The sequence below is a fragment of the Fusarium oxysporum genome, genomic scaffold, assembly GCF_000149955.1.
Source record: "Fusarium oxysporum f. sp. lycopersici 4287 supercont2.30 genomic scaffold, whole genome shotgun sequence".
In the NCBI taxonomy this organism is placed as follows: Eukaryota; Fungi; Ascomycota; class Sordariomycetes; order Hypocreales; family Nectriaceae; genus Fusarium; species Fusarium oxysporum.
Window position 1 is genome coordinate 88,960 of NW_017264845.1, and position 16,094 is coordinate 105,053.

The 16,094-nt window shown below is 43.6% G+C and overlaps 5 protein-coding genes across 5 annotated transcripts; all 5 read left to right on the top strand.

Moving 5' to 3' along the window:
• Window positions 1-542: 542 nt before the first annotated feature.
• On the top strand, window positions 543-1,481 carry FOXG_15976 (uncharacterized protein; the record flags this gene model as incomplete). Its single annotated transcript, XM_018396066.1, has 1 exon — window positions 543-1,481. One exon carries the CDS (start codon window positions 543-545, stop codon window positions 1,479-1,481), a length of 939 nt encoding a protein of 312 aa, XP_018256316.1.
• A 1,535-nt stretch (window positions 1,482-3,016) lies between these two features.
• FOXG_22168 (uncharacterized protein) lies at window positions 3,017-3,925 on the top strand (the record flags this gene model as incomplete). Its single annotated transcript, XM_018402566.1, has 2 exons — window positions 3,017-3,773; window positions 3,831-3,925. 2 exons carry the CDS (start codon window positions 3,017-3,019, stop codon window positions 3,923-3,925), a joined length of 852 nt encoding a protein of 283 aa, XP_018256317.1.
• Window positions 3,926-4,522: 597 nt separating this feature from the next.
• Window positions 4,523-8,430, top strand: FOXG_15977 (uncharacterized protein; the record flags this gene model as incomplete). The annotated part of the gene is made up of 3 exons (XM_018396067.1): window positions 4,523-4,605; window positions 7,370-7,394; window positions 7,444-8,430. The coding sequence occupies 3 exons, from the start codon at window positions 4,523-4,525 to the stop codon at window positions 8,428-8,430; spliced, it is 1,095 nt and encodes a 364-aa protein (XP_018256318.1).
• A 2,058-nt stretch (window positions 8,431-10,488) lies between these two features.
• On the top strand, window positions 10,489-12,021 carry FOXG_22169 (uncharacterized protein; the record flags this gene model as incomplete). Its single annotated transcript, XM_018402567.1, has 3 exons — window positions 10,489-10,578; window positions 10,631-11,055; window positions 11,118-12,021. The coding sequence occupies 3 exons, from the start codon at window positions 10,489-10,491 to the stop codon at window positions 12,019-12,021; spliced, it is 1,419 nt and encodes a 472-aa protein (XP_018256319.1).
• Window positions 12,022-14,203: 2,182 nt separating this feature from the next.
• FOXG_15978 (uncharacterized protein) lies at window positions 14,204-15,250 on the top strand (the record flags this gene model as incomplete). The annotated part of the gene is made up of 2 exons (XM_018396068.1): window positions 14,204-14,706; window positions 14,779-15,250. The coding sequence occupies 2 exons, from the start codon at window positions 14,204-14,206 to the stop codon at window positions 15,248-15,250; spliced, it is 975 nt and encodes a 324-aa protein (XP_018256320.1).
• Window positions 15,251-16,094: the final 844 nt, after the last annotated feature.

Sequence of the window (16,094 nt, forward strand, 5' to 3'; positions counted from 1 at the left end):
ACCCGGTAGGTGACTCGTCTTCGCATGATTCTGGCATACCATCGCCAATAACACCTTGTCCCGCGAAACAACACACAAGACAGTCTCAATTGGATTTACAAGGATTGAGGATGAACCCCGGAGTCAAGGGACTAATAGATAGTGCAAATGCTCAAAATTGTGCAGATAGCACAGTGAAGAGGCGAAATACCACAATGCCATCTAGAACACTTGCAAATGGTTATAGGTCTATTTCTGGGCCAACAAAGCGTGCAACCAAGCCTAGCTCTAAACCAATCAGATATACCTCGCCCTTGGTAGGGGAGAGAGCCTCACAGAGCAGAGATTCCCATAGCCAATTAACCAGTGTCGAGGTCAGTGGAACGCTTACAAGACACTCACCTGACATTCGATTGAGTACGCAGCCAGGGGTAGGAACCTATCTCGGTCAGTCAAGTCCAGGTCAAAATCCATTTAAGGAGCAAAGTGGCCCATGGTTATGGAATGGCAATCATTCAAGGGTTGAAGATCTAATACAATCCATGTATGAGAAGGTCAACAAAATGGGTGAGAAGGTCAACAACATGGATGAGAAGGTCATCAGTCTGAGTCGGTTGGCGATTAAAGACACAAACAAAAGGGTGGCCTCCGAATCATCGGTCTCTGATAAATTTAGGGATTCAAGTTCGAAAAGATTATCAGCCAAAAACACAAACATAAGGAAGAGTCCTGAGCCATCTGACTCTGACTCTGACGATGCTCCGGTCCGTAAACGCCTCCGTCCGAGGAATAATGTTTCATCAGGCACCAAACAGCCTACCATGAAATCAGTAATTAAGGTCGATAAGCCTAAACGGAAGCAGACAAGATGGGGAAATATCTATGACGTAAGAACGGGCAACAAAACAGAGACTGACACAACGGAGACTGACACAACAGAGGCCGAGGCAACGGAGGCAGACACAACAGAGGCCGAGGCAACGGAGGCAGACACAACAGACGAGGAGTCTCCAAGGCCCAAGGCGCTGGAACCCAAAAAGAAGGAAGAAGGGCTGGAGATTAGACTTGATAACCAGCGCTGGCCTATCACAAGAATTGACAATCCTACTGGGATCGCGCCTAAAGTTATTGTGACAGATGCCGAAGGAGAATTTCGTGCCCCAACTCTGAAAGAGGTTCTTTGTCTTGGAACCAAGCAAACATGCGAGGACAACACATTATGCTTACGAAGGTGGTATAGCACGCATAAAAAGTCATTCCCTGATTCCTTGGCCTTCGTGTCAATCGAAGCAATATCTGGTAAAAGATTCAAAGTAGGCTTCGAGAGGACAGAGAAGGGGACCAAACATTACAAAGATGGATTTGAAGCTAGAAAGTTATATAGCTGGGGTTACAGAGCTGCGCACCTAATGGGAGAGGAGTATATTACTAGGTTCCTTAAGAGTCAAGCAAAATACATAGAGACCGCAAAAGACAAACTTCATAGTAAGGCCAAGAAGTAATATACAGAAACTTAGTCTTAAGGCTCTAACGCTTCTCGTAATTATCACCGTGATCTCTATATTATTTAATATATAACATGCACTATGCGTTTCACTCATTTACCTATAGCATGAAATCTCAACATATCCAGTTCTTCTCTCATCCTAATACCCAGGTTACCCTATTTTTATATGCGCCCGACGGCCTTCACAAGAACTTGGAGAAAACTGTGCGCTTCTTGACTGGGCTCATTACTCCCAGTCCACCTCTTCAGATCGATGAACATGATGAGGGCTTCCGGGAAAGGGTCAGCCTAGGCGAATGCTGCTCCCCTCATGTCCTGACTCTAGACGTCGATCCTACACACTTCAGTGAAGAATTGTTTACACTCTCTGCAACAGCCTTCCTCTATAACCGGGGATTCCTCGTTCGGCAACTTAAGAGTTCAGTCATTGATCATATGTTTCAGGAAATAGTCGACCCAGCTGCTTTGGTCAACAATTCTGTGGTAGCTCCACTGGTACCGATGTCAAAGTTCAATCGTCAGAAATCAAGACATGATGCGTCCCAGGTTCCGATTTAGATCCTGTATATGAAGTCTATTTTGAGATCCTTTCTGGGCGTAAGATCCCACTGGGCAGTATAGTGGTAGGCGGAATGAGTATATAAGCACGTTATAATCCTGAAGATAGTCAATGCAGGATGAGATTTGTGTTCGTTTGGCTTATAATAATATTTATTAATACAGTTACTGGTTTGCTGTTGTCTCGGTTACATGGTCTGAGAATTTATGTTGACAAGATCAACATTCCTCGAGGGGAGCTTTCTGTGAAAGAGGTAAAGGAACCAAATAATGAGAGGCTTCACAGTGATCGAAAGTCTCCTCAAGACCAGGGGACCATTTCAATACTACTGATGTCATGGATTGAACAATGCAAGCAAAGTATACGATCACATCACGCGGCACTATTAGAGTCAGACAACATAAACTACTCGGGGTTTGCGCCACCTAGAGTTACGCGGCTCCTCATTTCAACGGTCATCATAATTGAGAACCTTGTTGCCATACTGCAGGCGAATAAGGATGAGTTGCCACTTAAAAGTATAAGCTATCGAGCTGGGCAACTGTCGCTTCTCAATATGCTGCCACTATTGATTTCTGTAGCCCCGGATGTCCTTCTTGTCCACACATTACGCCATAGTAGGCAACAGACATTGTGGCTTCACGAGCTCTACGCTTGGCTGATATGGTATGAGGTCGTATTACATGTATGGCTGTCGCTGTTTACAACATCACAGATAAGTATGAGGTTCCCTGCTCGTCAGACTATGTTTGATACTGAAATGTGCGAAATTAGGTACTTGGGCAGACATGACACTGATATTCATCGGATGCTTTGTAACAAAAACCTAATCTGGCCGCCAGTAATAAGCTAACCAGTGACTACAGTCATATCTTGTCCTCAGCTCCCTGATGGTAACCCAATTTGAACTAAAGCCAATGAATTCTCCGTCACGTCACTGCGCGCTGGGTGTGGCATGTATGGCCTTTCTCATGGTGCATTGCATAGGATTCAACATATCAGCACTTTTGGGGATGGTTCTTGTTGTTCTTGGCCTTTGGCTCCTTGCTGCGAATCTAAAAGCGAAACCACGAGGAACAGTCAATCCACAGGCGTGCCTCCAGTCCCGCAACAGTCCAAAAATAATATCTAGGCCGATTCGATACAATGGCTGGCTCAAAATCAGGCGAATTGTCGCAAACAACCATCCCAACGTGTACTTCAAAGTCAATGGCAGGCCGGTCCGAGTTGCGTGGACAGAGCCTATTTATGGGACTGACGGAACATATAATGCCGTGTTGCTAGTTCCAGCAGAATCGAAGATGGAGACGATAGATGTTCAAGGACCGTATAATATGCCTATGAGCCCATATGTTCACGGACCAGCGCAGCTCGACATAATTGCAACAGATAGTGGCATTCTTGAAGCCTATTCCTGCTTTCGTTGGAGGCAAAGGGTTTTGACCCCAAAAACAAGTACCACTAATCTCATCTGGTTCAGCGCTGATCTAGAGTTTGTGACACTCATGCTAGAGCATTTTCGCGTAATGTCGTGCTCCGCCTTAATTTCTGTTGTCTACTTTGTAGACCCACTGAATCACGTCAGCGAAGATGAGGCTCGTGCTGAGAGGAATGAGGCTGAACGTATTGTTGGCGACATTAGTATGGCTAATTTAGACTTCAATGCTGAGGTGATAACTTTAAGCGAACTTTTGAAAGATACGATGAGTTACAGCAGCGAACAGTACTGTAAGTTAAATTCTGGAGTAATTGGCTGATGTCTAGGTACTAATCTTGGAATCCCAGTCGTTGGTGAAAATCTGCGATCATACATTGAGAAACCAAGCTGTCTTGACACTCAAATTGAGGCTCTTGAAAGCATCAGAGCCACGGGACTCTGATTCTACAACTCCAGCCCCACTGCAAATCTTCTCCAGTTGTCACACCTAAGACTGGTACAATGATTGGCACGGACAAAACAAAGTCCAGCCTCTTGCCGGATTGAGTTAGACATGTATAAGTTACATGCAACAGACACCAGTCGTGGGTACTGCATTGGCAAAAGGTCTCGCTTCTCACCAGGTTGCAGGCAGGTGGTTGGGGGCCATGGGAAAATACCAAAGCAGAGACCTTGCATTACTAGGTAAACAGTTGAACTTATGTGTGGTCAGTTAATGTAAAGACTAGTGATTTCAGAAATGAGACAATTGGTATGAACGAGATTAGAGGCTTCCTAGTAATAATGCTATTGTAGTTCGTCTCCTTGACCCATTGTTTTGCTAAAGGTTCTTGAACATTGAGCAAGTCGAGACAGCCTTGTCTTTTTGACCCACACACACTTGTCATTCCGCCGGTACGTAGCCACTCAACTACTGCAATATCGGAGGTTTCCCCGGGGCATGGCAAGAATTTACGCGACCGAGTTTGTACCTAGCTCAATCAGGAGATCGTCTCGCTACCCCGCTTTGTGAAACAGTTAGCTTGAGACGCTAGCGACAATGGGGAAAGATCATCTCCAGAGTGTTACTGCAGCTGCAAACGGTAAGGATCTACAGCACATCGGCAGGTTGGGTTTCTTTGGGTGAGTACATGTAAACCCCTGTACCTGTATGCCATGTAATAAAACATGACACCACTTTCAATGATAACATCTTGAACCCCAGAACCAACAGAAATGTATTCGTCATGCTGTAAGAATCATGGTCCCAAGAAGGTTGTATTACACAACAAGCAATGCTGCAATTACGCCGCTCGCCCGAACACTCCATAATGCCTCGCAAGCTAGTCCTTGAGTTGAAGATATCACACTCACACTAGCAACTGCTACCATCTGTTGGTTCTGGCATAAAGATGGTACGCACCCCCCGCCACTACAGCAACACTCAAATCTCGTTTTTTAGGCCTGACCCAATATCGTTAGACTGTCTCTTATCTTTCTCTGGCAATGACACCGACACTGGAATGTTGCTCGTCGTGGAGACTGTGACTCGAGGTTAATTGAGCTCAGCTCTTGATCTGGTAGTCTGTCGATGCATCGGGCGGCATTGAAATCGGTCGTGTCTCTTATTTCCAGCATGGAAGGCTTTACATCCTCAATTTCTCGCCTGAAAGTCGTGAGGCGAAAGCAACGGAGCGACGGTACGTACGTGAGATTCTACTCTGTTGAATTTTCCGTGTTTCCCAATCTTGTCTCTTCTGAACCTCCGCACCCCCGTGATATGCTGCTTTCCTATGTCCACGCTGGCTGGCCCGGTGGACAGACATGGTCACAGCACACAGTTCAGGCCGGCCGGATGAGTCTGTGTGTTGGTAGGGAGCGGCATCGAAGTAGTACTTCTACCCTGATTTGCCTCTAAGACCATGCCAACGTTGAGATTGACCCGAGAATCTGCTTCACCACTCGTCACCTATGTTTTACACGTGAGGTTCTGCGAGCCTTTCCTTGATTGAATGAGCATTCCTTTCTGCGCACTTCTATACCACTTCTAACCCCGTCGAACCCACTTCTACTAGAATTGACCGAGCCGAACGGAGCCTAACGAGCCGCCACCTCATGCAACAAAGCGTCCTTTGCTTCTCATTGCAGGTTGCATTGAAAAGTACGTATTACAGTCGAGAGATCATGTCAGTTCATAGTGGTTCAACTCGTCCCAAAGCCATTTCAGCAACTGACCCTTTAACAAAGGCTCATCACATTACTCTTGTGTAGACCTCCAAGCCTGCTTGCCGATGAATACTGACGCCTTCGATAGTCCATCATCGGGATGCTCAGCAACACATCAGAGAGGCCTTCCCTCCACCAAGATCAATACGCCAGTCGAATACTTCATTTCGATACTTTGGTGAGTTACTACAGAAAGCCACTGGTTCATTGTGCCTTCAACGCTGATGAGCCATTTCCTTCGAGACCATTCTTCTGACAGCCACTTCCAGTCGAGTTCAACATCCCCAGCAAGTCGCAATACGTCGTCATCCCCGAGACAGACCGCCCCATCCGGCATCCGATATACACGAGTGCGATACAATACTGGCAGTACCTCGCCTCGCTCCAGCTCCAATTGGAGATGAAGCACTGATGCATCTATGATGGCACTACCGTGCAGCAAATGAGCCTTCCCGCCATCATAGTCAAGCTGGTGCACAGGACAGACCTCCTCTATTCCACATGCGACTTTGGTGTACTTGAGCACCTTGATGCCGCATCTGAGAGAAAGCAGTCAACCGCTTTCATATTTCTGGTGTTCATAATCACCAAAGGTGGAATGATGCCACCAACTCCTTTCACTCTGTGATCTATCTTTGTCCTGCTCCGCGACTGATATGCTTCAATCGTGTTCGGGCAGCGTATCAACTCGATATGTTTCCTTCTGGGGGCTTGCACCATCTGAGAGCCACTATTCAGTGGCTTTTACTGGTTTGTGAGGGTACTGGGGATGTGGCCACTATGGCTCCCGCGGGCAGTTGTAGATATCTTTGGTACTACCGGGGGCTCAAAGCAACTTTGTTGCATTTCTCATTGGCGAAAAGTCTCAATGTCGGGGGGAGCTCTTGTTCACACTGGTGCATAAGTGGACAAAGGCATCCCAATAAGTATTGCTTGTCTGCAGATACGTATGGAAAAGGACACCAGAGCGCTGGGGACGCCTGGCCTTTTGGTGCGTCCTTTCCATCTCTTGAGCCTTAGGTGCATGGGTAATGACGATTATCCAGCGCCTTGATACTTCGGATCATTGGTCCGTATATCAGTTGCAAGAAAGGGGACGCCTGGACTTGTAGTGTGGCTCATTTCCGGTCGAGACAAGCATCTTAAGCATCTGCCACAAGACTCTAGTAGATATCATCTGTTCGTGGGCTTCTGGGGGCTTTAAGAAAGTGCAAGAAGGATCTTCGTTATGGCTTTGATGAATATTAGCAATGGCTCGTTTAATATTATTGTGCTGTGATGCGGAAAAGTATCTATGGATACTGTGTAACTTGCAGTTATTAGAGGGCAGTGCGGTTTGTGTTCAATGCCCAACAAGGAACATTTGCATGGCCTTAATGCGGGGAGTTTAGTATAGGATTTAGTAGTATTATATATTATTAAATATATAAAAGCTTATTACTTATATTTTCTACTTAAAATATATTTATATTAGCTTAAAAAATATATTTATATTTTAAGAAAATTATATTTTAATATATATTTAAGTATCTAATCCTCTAACTTTTTTTTAATATTAAATATTTTAATTTATTCTTTACTTTAATATGAGAACTATCCAAGATCTTATAAAGCAGGTAAAGGCAGAAGGCTTTATCTTAACAAAGGTAAAGCCTTATTTAGCTAATAATAACACAACAAGGTTTATTACAACAGAGACTATTAAGGTAAGTAATTGCAATAACAATATCCCATCCTTTTATCTGACAACTATAGAAAGGTGATGTCGTTCTTCAAGTTCCTTATAAATCAGCACATACCACTGAAGACATATCAGCAGAAATTAAAGACAAATATCCAGACTGCAGCGCTCAGTCATACTACGCTTTAGAGATCGCCAAGAGTATTCGAAAGAAGGAAAGGAATGTGTGGTGCTTCCTTGACGAGGTCCCTGATAAGCTTCTACGAGATAGTATTATAACTTGGCCAGATAGTCTTATCCAAGCTTTGCCTAAACAAACCATCCGCTCAGCGACGGATCTCAGAGCCGCTTATAAAGACGACTGGAGAGAAACCGAATCGAGTCAGAAGAAAGGGGGTCTTGACATTGAGCAAGAGGAGTTCAAGCAGGCCTGGATAGTCGCTCAGACAAGAATGCTTGCCTGCGAAGGCAGTAACGGGGAAGCGATCCAGGCCATGCTACCATTGGCAGAAATGTTTAATCATGCATCCGACGGCTGCCATTTAGACTTTGCTGATAACTTCTATGAGTTCAGAGCAACTCGAGATTATAACTCTGGGGAGGAGGTCTGTTGGAATTATAATCCGCAATTCACCAATGACGACTTATTATCCTGCTATGGCTTTATTGAAAAGAATAATAAGAAAGACTATTTCATCTTGGATGATTTTATTCTTAGAGAATCAGCAAGGTTACCAGAAATGCCCCAAAAACCAGGAAAGGGTAACCTTTTGCAGTATAGCAAGTCTGGAACTGTGGAATTAAACGACATTGCAAAGAAGAGCTTTTGCCTTCTAGCCCAGAAAGATAACACGACACGGGGAAATCAACAGCTAGAGTTGCATCCCGTGGAGTTTAATCAGTTTGTTAAAACGAAGCTTAGAGACATAGAAGCTAAAACTGCAGAGGAGTATAATAAGTTCTTTCGAGAACATATAAAAGAGATTGAAAGGTATCCTATATTTAGGGAAAGATGGGAAGAGCATCTGCTACTATTAGAAGAGGGTATTAAGAAATATTAATAGTTACTTCAAAACTTAAAGTAATTTATAAAGCCATAAGCTGTCTTTAATATTTAAAGATTTCTTTTAATATATCTTTATCTTTATTATGGCCTCAAGTAGACTTAGTGCTACTACTCTAGCTAAGAAGCCTGTTACCCCACATGAACAATATTCAAGCTCTGTTGGTGTGCTTGGATGTAAGATTAATACCAATCGCGTTGCATATTGGCCTGACTCTGTTGGATGTGATGACATATGCATCAGAGTAGCTACAGAGAGACGTGAGGTTTATCTACTGAAGGTGGATGCATCGGGAGGCGCTTACGATATTTCATATGATGCCTGGAACTTTCTAGTAACTGGCAAGTCGGCCACAGAATCTCCAGCTATGGGAGGAGGCATCTTCATGACATATGAAGTGGTCGATCCTACCTATTGTGTTCCATTACTTCAAGATGGGAAACTGCCTCTAGCTGCAGCGAACAGTATGAACTATCTAGCTAATTGCCTGCAGTCCCCTAATAGTTGGGTAGCTACACACTATGTTTTATATAACATTGTGGACTCAACTTGTAAGTACGGTGTTGATGAAATATGTTATCTTGATCTTACTATCAGCAACCAAGCGCAATGTCCAAGCGGGCTTGGAGTATTAACCCCTGTTGGCCTCGATGTTAAAAATATCATTTATGGGACTGGAAAGGAAGAAAAGGCACCATAGATAACATTTAATACTTCTAAGTTTTTAAAGAACAGAATAACTACACTTTTCACATATTATTTAAACTGGGTTTATATATACAGTAATATAATATAACGTAGTTGATAAGCGATCCGACCAGACAAGTGATCCGATCAGCACACTGTACAGCTAAAAATAGCCTACCCTATAATATCTAGCTACATTAAATAAAATAGCTAAAAATCCAAAAATATTTGTTTTATATATTTTATAGCTATCTATAAATAAAAATAATTGTTTTAGATTTTTAACTATTTTATTTTATGTACTAAAGCTTATTTATACAGTGTAAAGAGTATTAATAAGCTTTTTTATATATAATTTATATCACAAATTAGCTAGACTTATTTTATTAATAATATAGCTTTCTTATAAAGTAAAATATAAGTTCTTAAAATTTTAGCTATTTTAGCCCTAGTTTAAATTTTATATAAGCTTTTAAAAAACAGCTTTTAAGGTGTAAGTTAAGCTGGTCGGATCACTTGTCCGGTCGGATCGCTTATCAACTACGTTATATAATAAAAAAGGCATAAAATTACATTTTATATAAGTAACTATAAACTTATACTTCCCTTAATAGAGCTCTATTATATATAGTTTTATATATAAGCTTCTGAATTTTACTATAACTATAATTAGTTAGAGATATAAGACTTGTGAAATAGGTATAGAACCCCTATATAATACAGATAAACTAAACTAATAGTAGTATTGTTAGCAGTATGAGTGCTCCTAAGGAATCTTATGCGGGATGCTATGCATTATCGTGTACCTTATAGTCCAATCCTTATAATATGTAAAGAGAATATTTCGGTGGGAACAAGCTATGAGCTGGTCTTTAATGCTGGGCAATTAGCTTTCAGTGGCATTAAGCGCCGTTTAAAAGAAGCCCGCCTTGATCTTGGATATGAGACTATTGGAATCATTGAAGCATCGCCTTTGCTAGAAAGACAATATGTTAAGATCCCCGTGATTTTGTCCAGCGAATTTGAGCTCATAGTTAGTATGATTGTACAGTACCTAGGTACCTAAACCTCGATGTAATCTCCAAATGTAATACCATAGTACATAAGATTATGTAGAGTGGGGACAAGATATATTAATATAAGATAAGAAAAGGTCGAGGATTAAGCAGGGTAGTTAATACAGTGCTAATAATGCTTCTTTAAAGTGTAATAATATTCTAATTTTACTAATTAATTATTACTGTATTTAACTAGGTATTTTATATACCTACCTATAGGGACTAAAGTAAGATAATCCTCTTTAAGCAGGTCTCTCTAATTACGATTTTAAATAGGTCTTATTAGGGAGACTAATTCTGTTGGCGCGCCATGGAGCATGATATTCCAACAATGCAGGACGAAAAGAGTCTATATCTCCCCGAGTTACCTCTTGAAGTTTTGGGTATTATATTCGAGAATGTTAGGTTCTGAAGCCAATTCTTTACTCCGAGCCTTTCGTTGACAACGGCAGATCATATCGACCCGAGATCTTAAGTCACTCACTGAAGTGTCCAAACGCATCAGAGCTGCGGCCTTGCCCATCTTCTGGTCATCTGTAGAGATAAAGCCCGAGGTGAGGTCCGGGCGTCTATATACAATCCACGAATTGCCATCATTTCACACGGCGAAGACCTCATTGCAATTGACGAGGTACCTCCATTTCCGGGCAGATTTCGACCTCCACCAACTACACAGGTGTCCACATTTCAGCGAGGATAGATACCAAGACCTGTATCATGAACCCGACTTTTTCGATGATTCCAGTTGGTCTAGTGATGGATCTACTACATCGATTGAATCTCCCATAATTCGACATACGGAAAGCTTTGACATTCTCGCGAATGCTGCTGAGACGATTCTGGTATCACTCCATGATAATCAGCTAGTCACGTTCAGGTATGCGTGGTAATCTGTGAGGAAAAGGGTGAAAGGTCATGATATGCTTACGTTTTCTATAGTTGGGAGATGGGGACTTGCATCCCGGCGAGTGTGCTGGGACCTAGCGGAATCATTAATAAATGCCAGAGCACCCTCAGAAACTTAAATCTAATCACAGACTGGCAATGCTATCGAACTGACCCTTTCTGGTTGACTTCGGGTTGTGAGAAAAGATCCGAGTTAAGCTTACAAGGGCTCAAGGACCTCAGAAGGCTCTGTTGGAAAGCACCTCACGAAGAAGACTTGTTCGCTCTGTCCTGTGTTGTAGACACCAACAAGAGGCATCTTGAAGCCCTCGAATTAGACTTCATTGAGTGGGATACTTCTGCCGGACGTTCCTTCCGCTATGGAAATGGGACGCCTGACGTCTGCCCCTTACTTGGTGACGTCCTCCATCTGAGCCCGATTGCTGGGGGCGCTATTTTCCCAAAACTCCAGGAACTGAGTTTATCTGAAGCAGCTATCGGACCTAAATTGGCCCTGGCCATAGACTTCAATGTGCTGAGAGTATTGAAACTTAGGGGTTGCTACGGATGGTGTGAATTTTTGGAACATCTTACAGCCTCGAGGGTGAAACTGGAGATCACTACATTCGAGCTGATTGCAGCTGGAGATAAGTCACCAGCGGTGGAAATAAGAGATGATACGATTAATGAATTTCTTGCGTCTTTTACAGGACTTCAAGAACTTTACTTGCTGGTGTCAGCGCCGTGGTTCCCTTGCGGCCAGTTCAGTAGCGCAATTGCAAACCATCGCGCAACCTTACGGCAGTGCGTTCTAGATGGTCTATGGGAGAATATCCCCGAGGAACCCGAAAGAAGGATGTTGGCTGCGCCGTTTGGGGAAGGGTTTCTGGGGATACTGGACCTGCAGGCAATTGGGTTGATCAATGACCATCACACGCTGGTATGTATGTCCGGATAAGGCACTACTTCAGTTGAGTCGCCAACGTTACTAACATTTTCTCATGGAACAAAGAAGAACATGCTTCTACCATTCGCATCAAAATCGTGTCTTAATTTCATTCACATTCGCCAAGGTTATGTACTCCCGTGGCATCAACAAGTTTGGGTATGGCAAAAGACAGGAGCCAAAGCACAAAAGCCCCGCAAGTTCAATTCCCAATCTAATCAAGAAATCCGGCATGTAATCTTCAATCACTACTGCTGTGAAAGAGAATCATTTAGCCTGAAAGAGGAGTTTTGTTCTTTTGTCGAGTGGGCCTTTGGTGACAAGGGGATAAGATCACTTCAAATCATGGCTGTAGGGGACCATTCTCCCTCATTCGACCAGCTGGATAGTCAAATCTTTTTTCAACGGAAAGCCTCAGGCGGTTTCAACATCCTGTGTAGGGGATCTCGAGAATGGAAGGACCTCGCTGAAGAGAACACGAGATTCTTACAGTCGTGCCCTAAGCTTAGGTTATTGTAGTTGAAGGCTTTGAAAATGACAATAACATGTAAAAGCTATAAATAGTATATAACACTAGGCCTTCTCTAATTGAGAAGATTATATCATATTGCAACATTTTACTAAACTTTCTTCTGTGCCGTACTTACAGCAGTAAGTGTATAACAGCTATGCAAAACCACAATACGCTCTCGGCTCCGAAGACATATTAATTTGATTGTCCAAAACTGCACGAAGTGGCTCTCAATACCAAACCTGTCACGAGATATGAACTTGCCGCACCTAGCACCAACCGTGGTTAACATACAGCATCGAATCAGGCCACCTAAGGGGCGAGCCTCGCTATGCTTTACCGCATATTACGGACAACTACCAACAGAATTATATACTACTATTAAAGAGTTGCCGGGGAATCAAGGAATACTGATGGAAAGCAAACGAAACAAAACCCTTATTGCAGCTCGTACAAGCGTCTCGGCACAGTTTACCGACATAATGCAGGCCACACATAAAGGGATTGCAGCGATACTTTGTGTATTTGATAATATTCAAGACAAAATTCTCATTCAAGAGTACCTAGAACTGAACCTCCTTCAACTTGGGCGTCTGAGTGAAACCGAACTTGCCAGTTCGATCTCGCAGGTATGAATATGGCTTGCCATTTTCGAGCTTTGTCCAGGTTTCTACTGCCCACCATTGCCAGCTCTAACAATGGCTCTAGGTTATCGATGCCTATAGATACCTTGCTCAAGAATGTTCAACTTTACAAATCGAGGAAACTCGTGTCTCTCTGAATGGAACTGTCAAGTTAGGTACTGTTGACTAACCGTTCCGCAAGATTACTGCTGACCAGCGAGACAGTAATGGATCTTGGTTATAGTTTCCCATCAACGCAGTGGCCAAGTCAAAGGGCTGCAGACTATTGGTATCAAGAGTTTGCGGCTTTCATCTGCCCTTTGAAGCCTGAAAAATTAACTTTCAAAGGCCATTTATTCTACCAAGCAGCAACAAGTAAAATGATCCCACCCTCCAATGTTAGTATTATCCTTCGCATATTGATGAGAATGCAATGCTAAGTCGAAAAGCATCTCTGGCTGCTTGAAAGATCGCAAGGGCCCCGAGGCTTAGCTCTGGCAGTCAAGAAGGCAATCGGAGTAATGTTGGCAGGCAACACTGAAAATAGATCAAAACGATATGGAAGTGTCTAGATAGCATTGACTGACAAAAATGGGACCTGGTGTTACTCTTGAGCTATGTTAAACCTGAAGTGAAACTTATAACACCGCCAAACTTTGTTTATATTACTATTAGTTCTGTATCATTTGCCTTGGTAGTCATATCTTTACCTAGGTTGCAGCTCTTTAGGTAAACGGTTTCTGTAGCTTATATTCACATAAGTAGACTACAAGGTGTTACAAGGCTGGTGGTATTACACATTTTGCATAAGAAGTCGTTGAATTCCGTGTTATATATTACTCTACCATTACTGTGATAGGCTCAATCCCTTATGGTGAGACGTGCGACCCTGACTCACAGGACACCGAAGCAACTCGCTAGGAGCACATACGATGTAATACCTTTAGATGTATGATAATTATTTATAATGACACAGGGCCCGTTTCTACTTCGGCACAAAACTATCTGGTTAAGTTAGTACTACTATATTGACGAACAATCATCACGCCCGAACTTCAATATGTCTGAGAGAGCTAGAATCCCACAGACCCCAGGAGAGATGACTATCGATGCTGATGGAACCTCGCGTCAGGTGAAGAAAGCTATGGAGCCTTCCGATCTCGACTTCTCACCCAGCCCCCAAAGCATCCTTTTTACCTCTTTCGCCAGCCTTTCCGGTCTCTTGTTGGGGTACGAATATGGTAGTGTCAATGGAATAGTTCGCTCTAGAGCTTTCATCAATATCGTCGAAAGCCCGGGAACCGTGGCACTTAGAGACGACTATATAAGTCTCATCCTCCCGATTCTTTTCTGTGGCGCACTGCTAGGATCTATTGCCGGCGGATACGGTGCAGAATCCTTTGGACGCCGCCAGACTATCATTGCTGGGTCTGGTATCTACTCGGTTGGCGTCATCGTGCAGATGATGGTTGGTGTCGGATCAAGCGATGCTCTTGGCTCAATTGTCGCGGGACGTTTTATCGCCGGATGTGGTATGGGAAGTTTGACAACGGGTACAATATTGTACATGACAGAATCTGTTAGTAACCAATGACTCTCGCACACTCTACAGATGTCTAGTTGCGCCTTTTATAGTGCTGACCTCTCATTCCAGTGCCACCACAAGGTTCGGGGAGGCTGTATTGCGTCTTTCCAGTGGTGCATCACGATAGGTTACCTGGCAGCGACAATCATTGTGTATGCAATCGACGACTACCATGAACCTGCTGCTTATAGGATTCTCATTGGAATCCAGTTTCTTTGGCCCTGCGTGGTAGGAATAGAGTGCTATCTCATGCCAGAGTCACCTCGCTATCTAGTCCATATCGACTCGCTGGGTGAAGCTTATCGAAGCTTGGAGCGATTACGTGGACTGTCAATTGATTCACCAAACCTTCAGGTTGAGCTTTCTGAAGTGATTTTGGAGAGGCAAAAATCAAGACCATGGCTCATTTCGCTCCAGCAGTGGCTCTCACGCTGGGTGAAGTCCCTTGTTAGGTCTTGCAGTGAACCTCCTGTGCCTCGATGGTTTCTAGGGATTCTGATGCATATGGTCCATGAATGGTAACTGATCACCTGCCCTGTTCTTTGTTAACCCTCATCTGGGGAGCTTCCTCTATTCTAGACCGATAACTAGTCTAACAGTCTGCATCTCAGGTCCGGAATTACCTTCATCCTGTTTTTCACAAACAGATTTCTTGAGTCGTCTGAATCTTTGCACAACCCACTCCTCATCACTCTTATCCTAGCAATTGTTAATGTCTGCTCAACGCCTTTATCTCTCTGGACAGTTGACCGCTTCGGCAGGCGCTACGTCCTTTTGGCTGGCACAGGCGGTATGATTGCATCACATTTTATCAATGCTATTGTTGGAGTCGCCGTTGGTATAGATAAAGGGCACCAAGAGAGTTCTGGGTGGATATCGAATAACAGTCATGCTGTCAACACACAAGTCGCGATGATGGCGCTTTTTGTTTTCTTCTATGCATCAAGCTGGGGGCCTACGTCTTGGGTTGTTGTCGGAGAGATCTTCCATCCGATGGATAGGTCTCATGCAGTTGGCTATAGCATAGCCGGTCAGTGGTTCTTCAAGCTTGTCATCACGGCTTCGTGCCCATATGTCACTGGCAAAGATCATGGGCACCAGAAATCCTGTGCTTTCTTCCTGTGGGGCTCCCTATGTGTTTTGAGTCTTGGTTTTGCTTATGTATTTGTCCCTGAAGGTAGGTGCTTGACCCTTGAGCAGTCCAGTCTCATGATGAACCAGACGGGACCACGGAAATCAAAGCGCTGGCTTCCTACCACAGTTGCCAAAAGTTAAGTACGCTAGTTCAGGAAGAATGTACTGGTATTTTAGCTATCCGTTGGCAGGCACCCACTCAGAAAGACTGTCTAAATTGGACCCAGAGAAT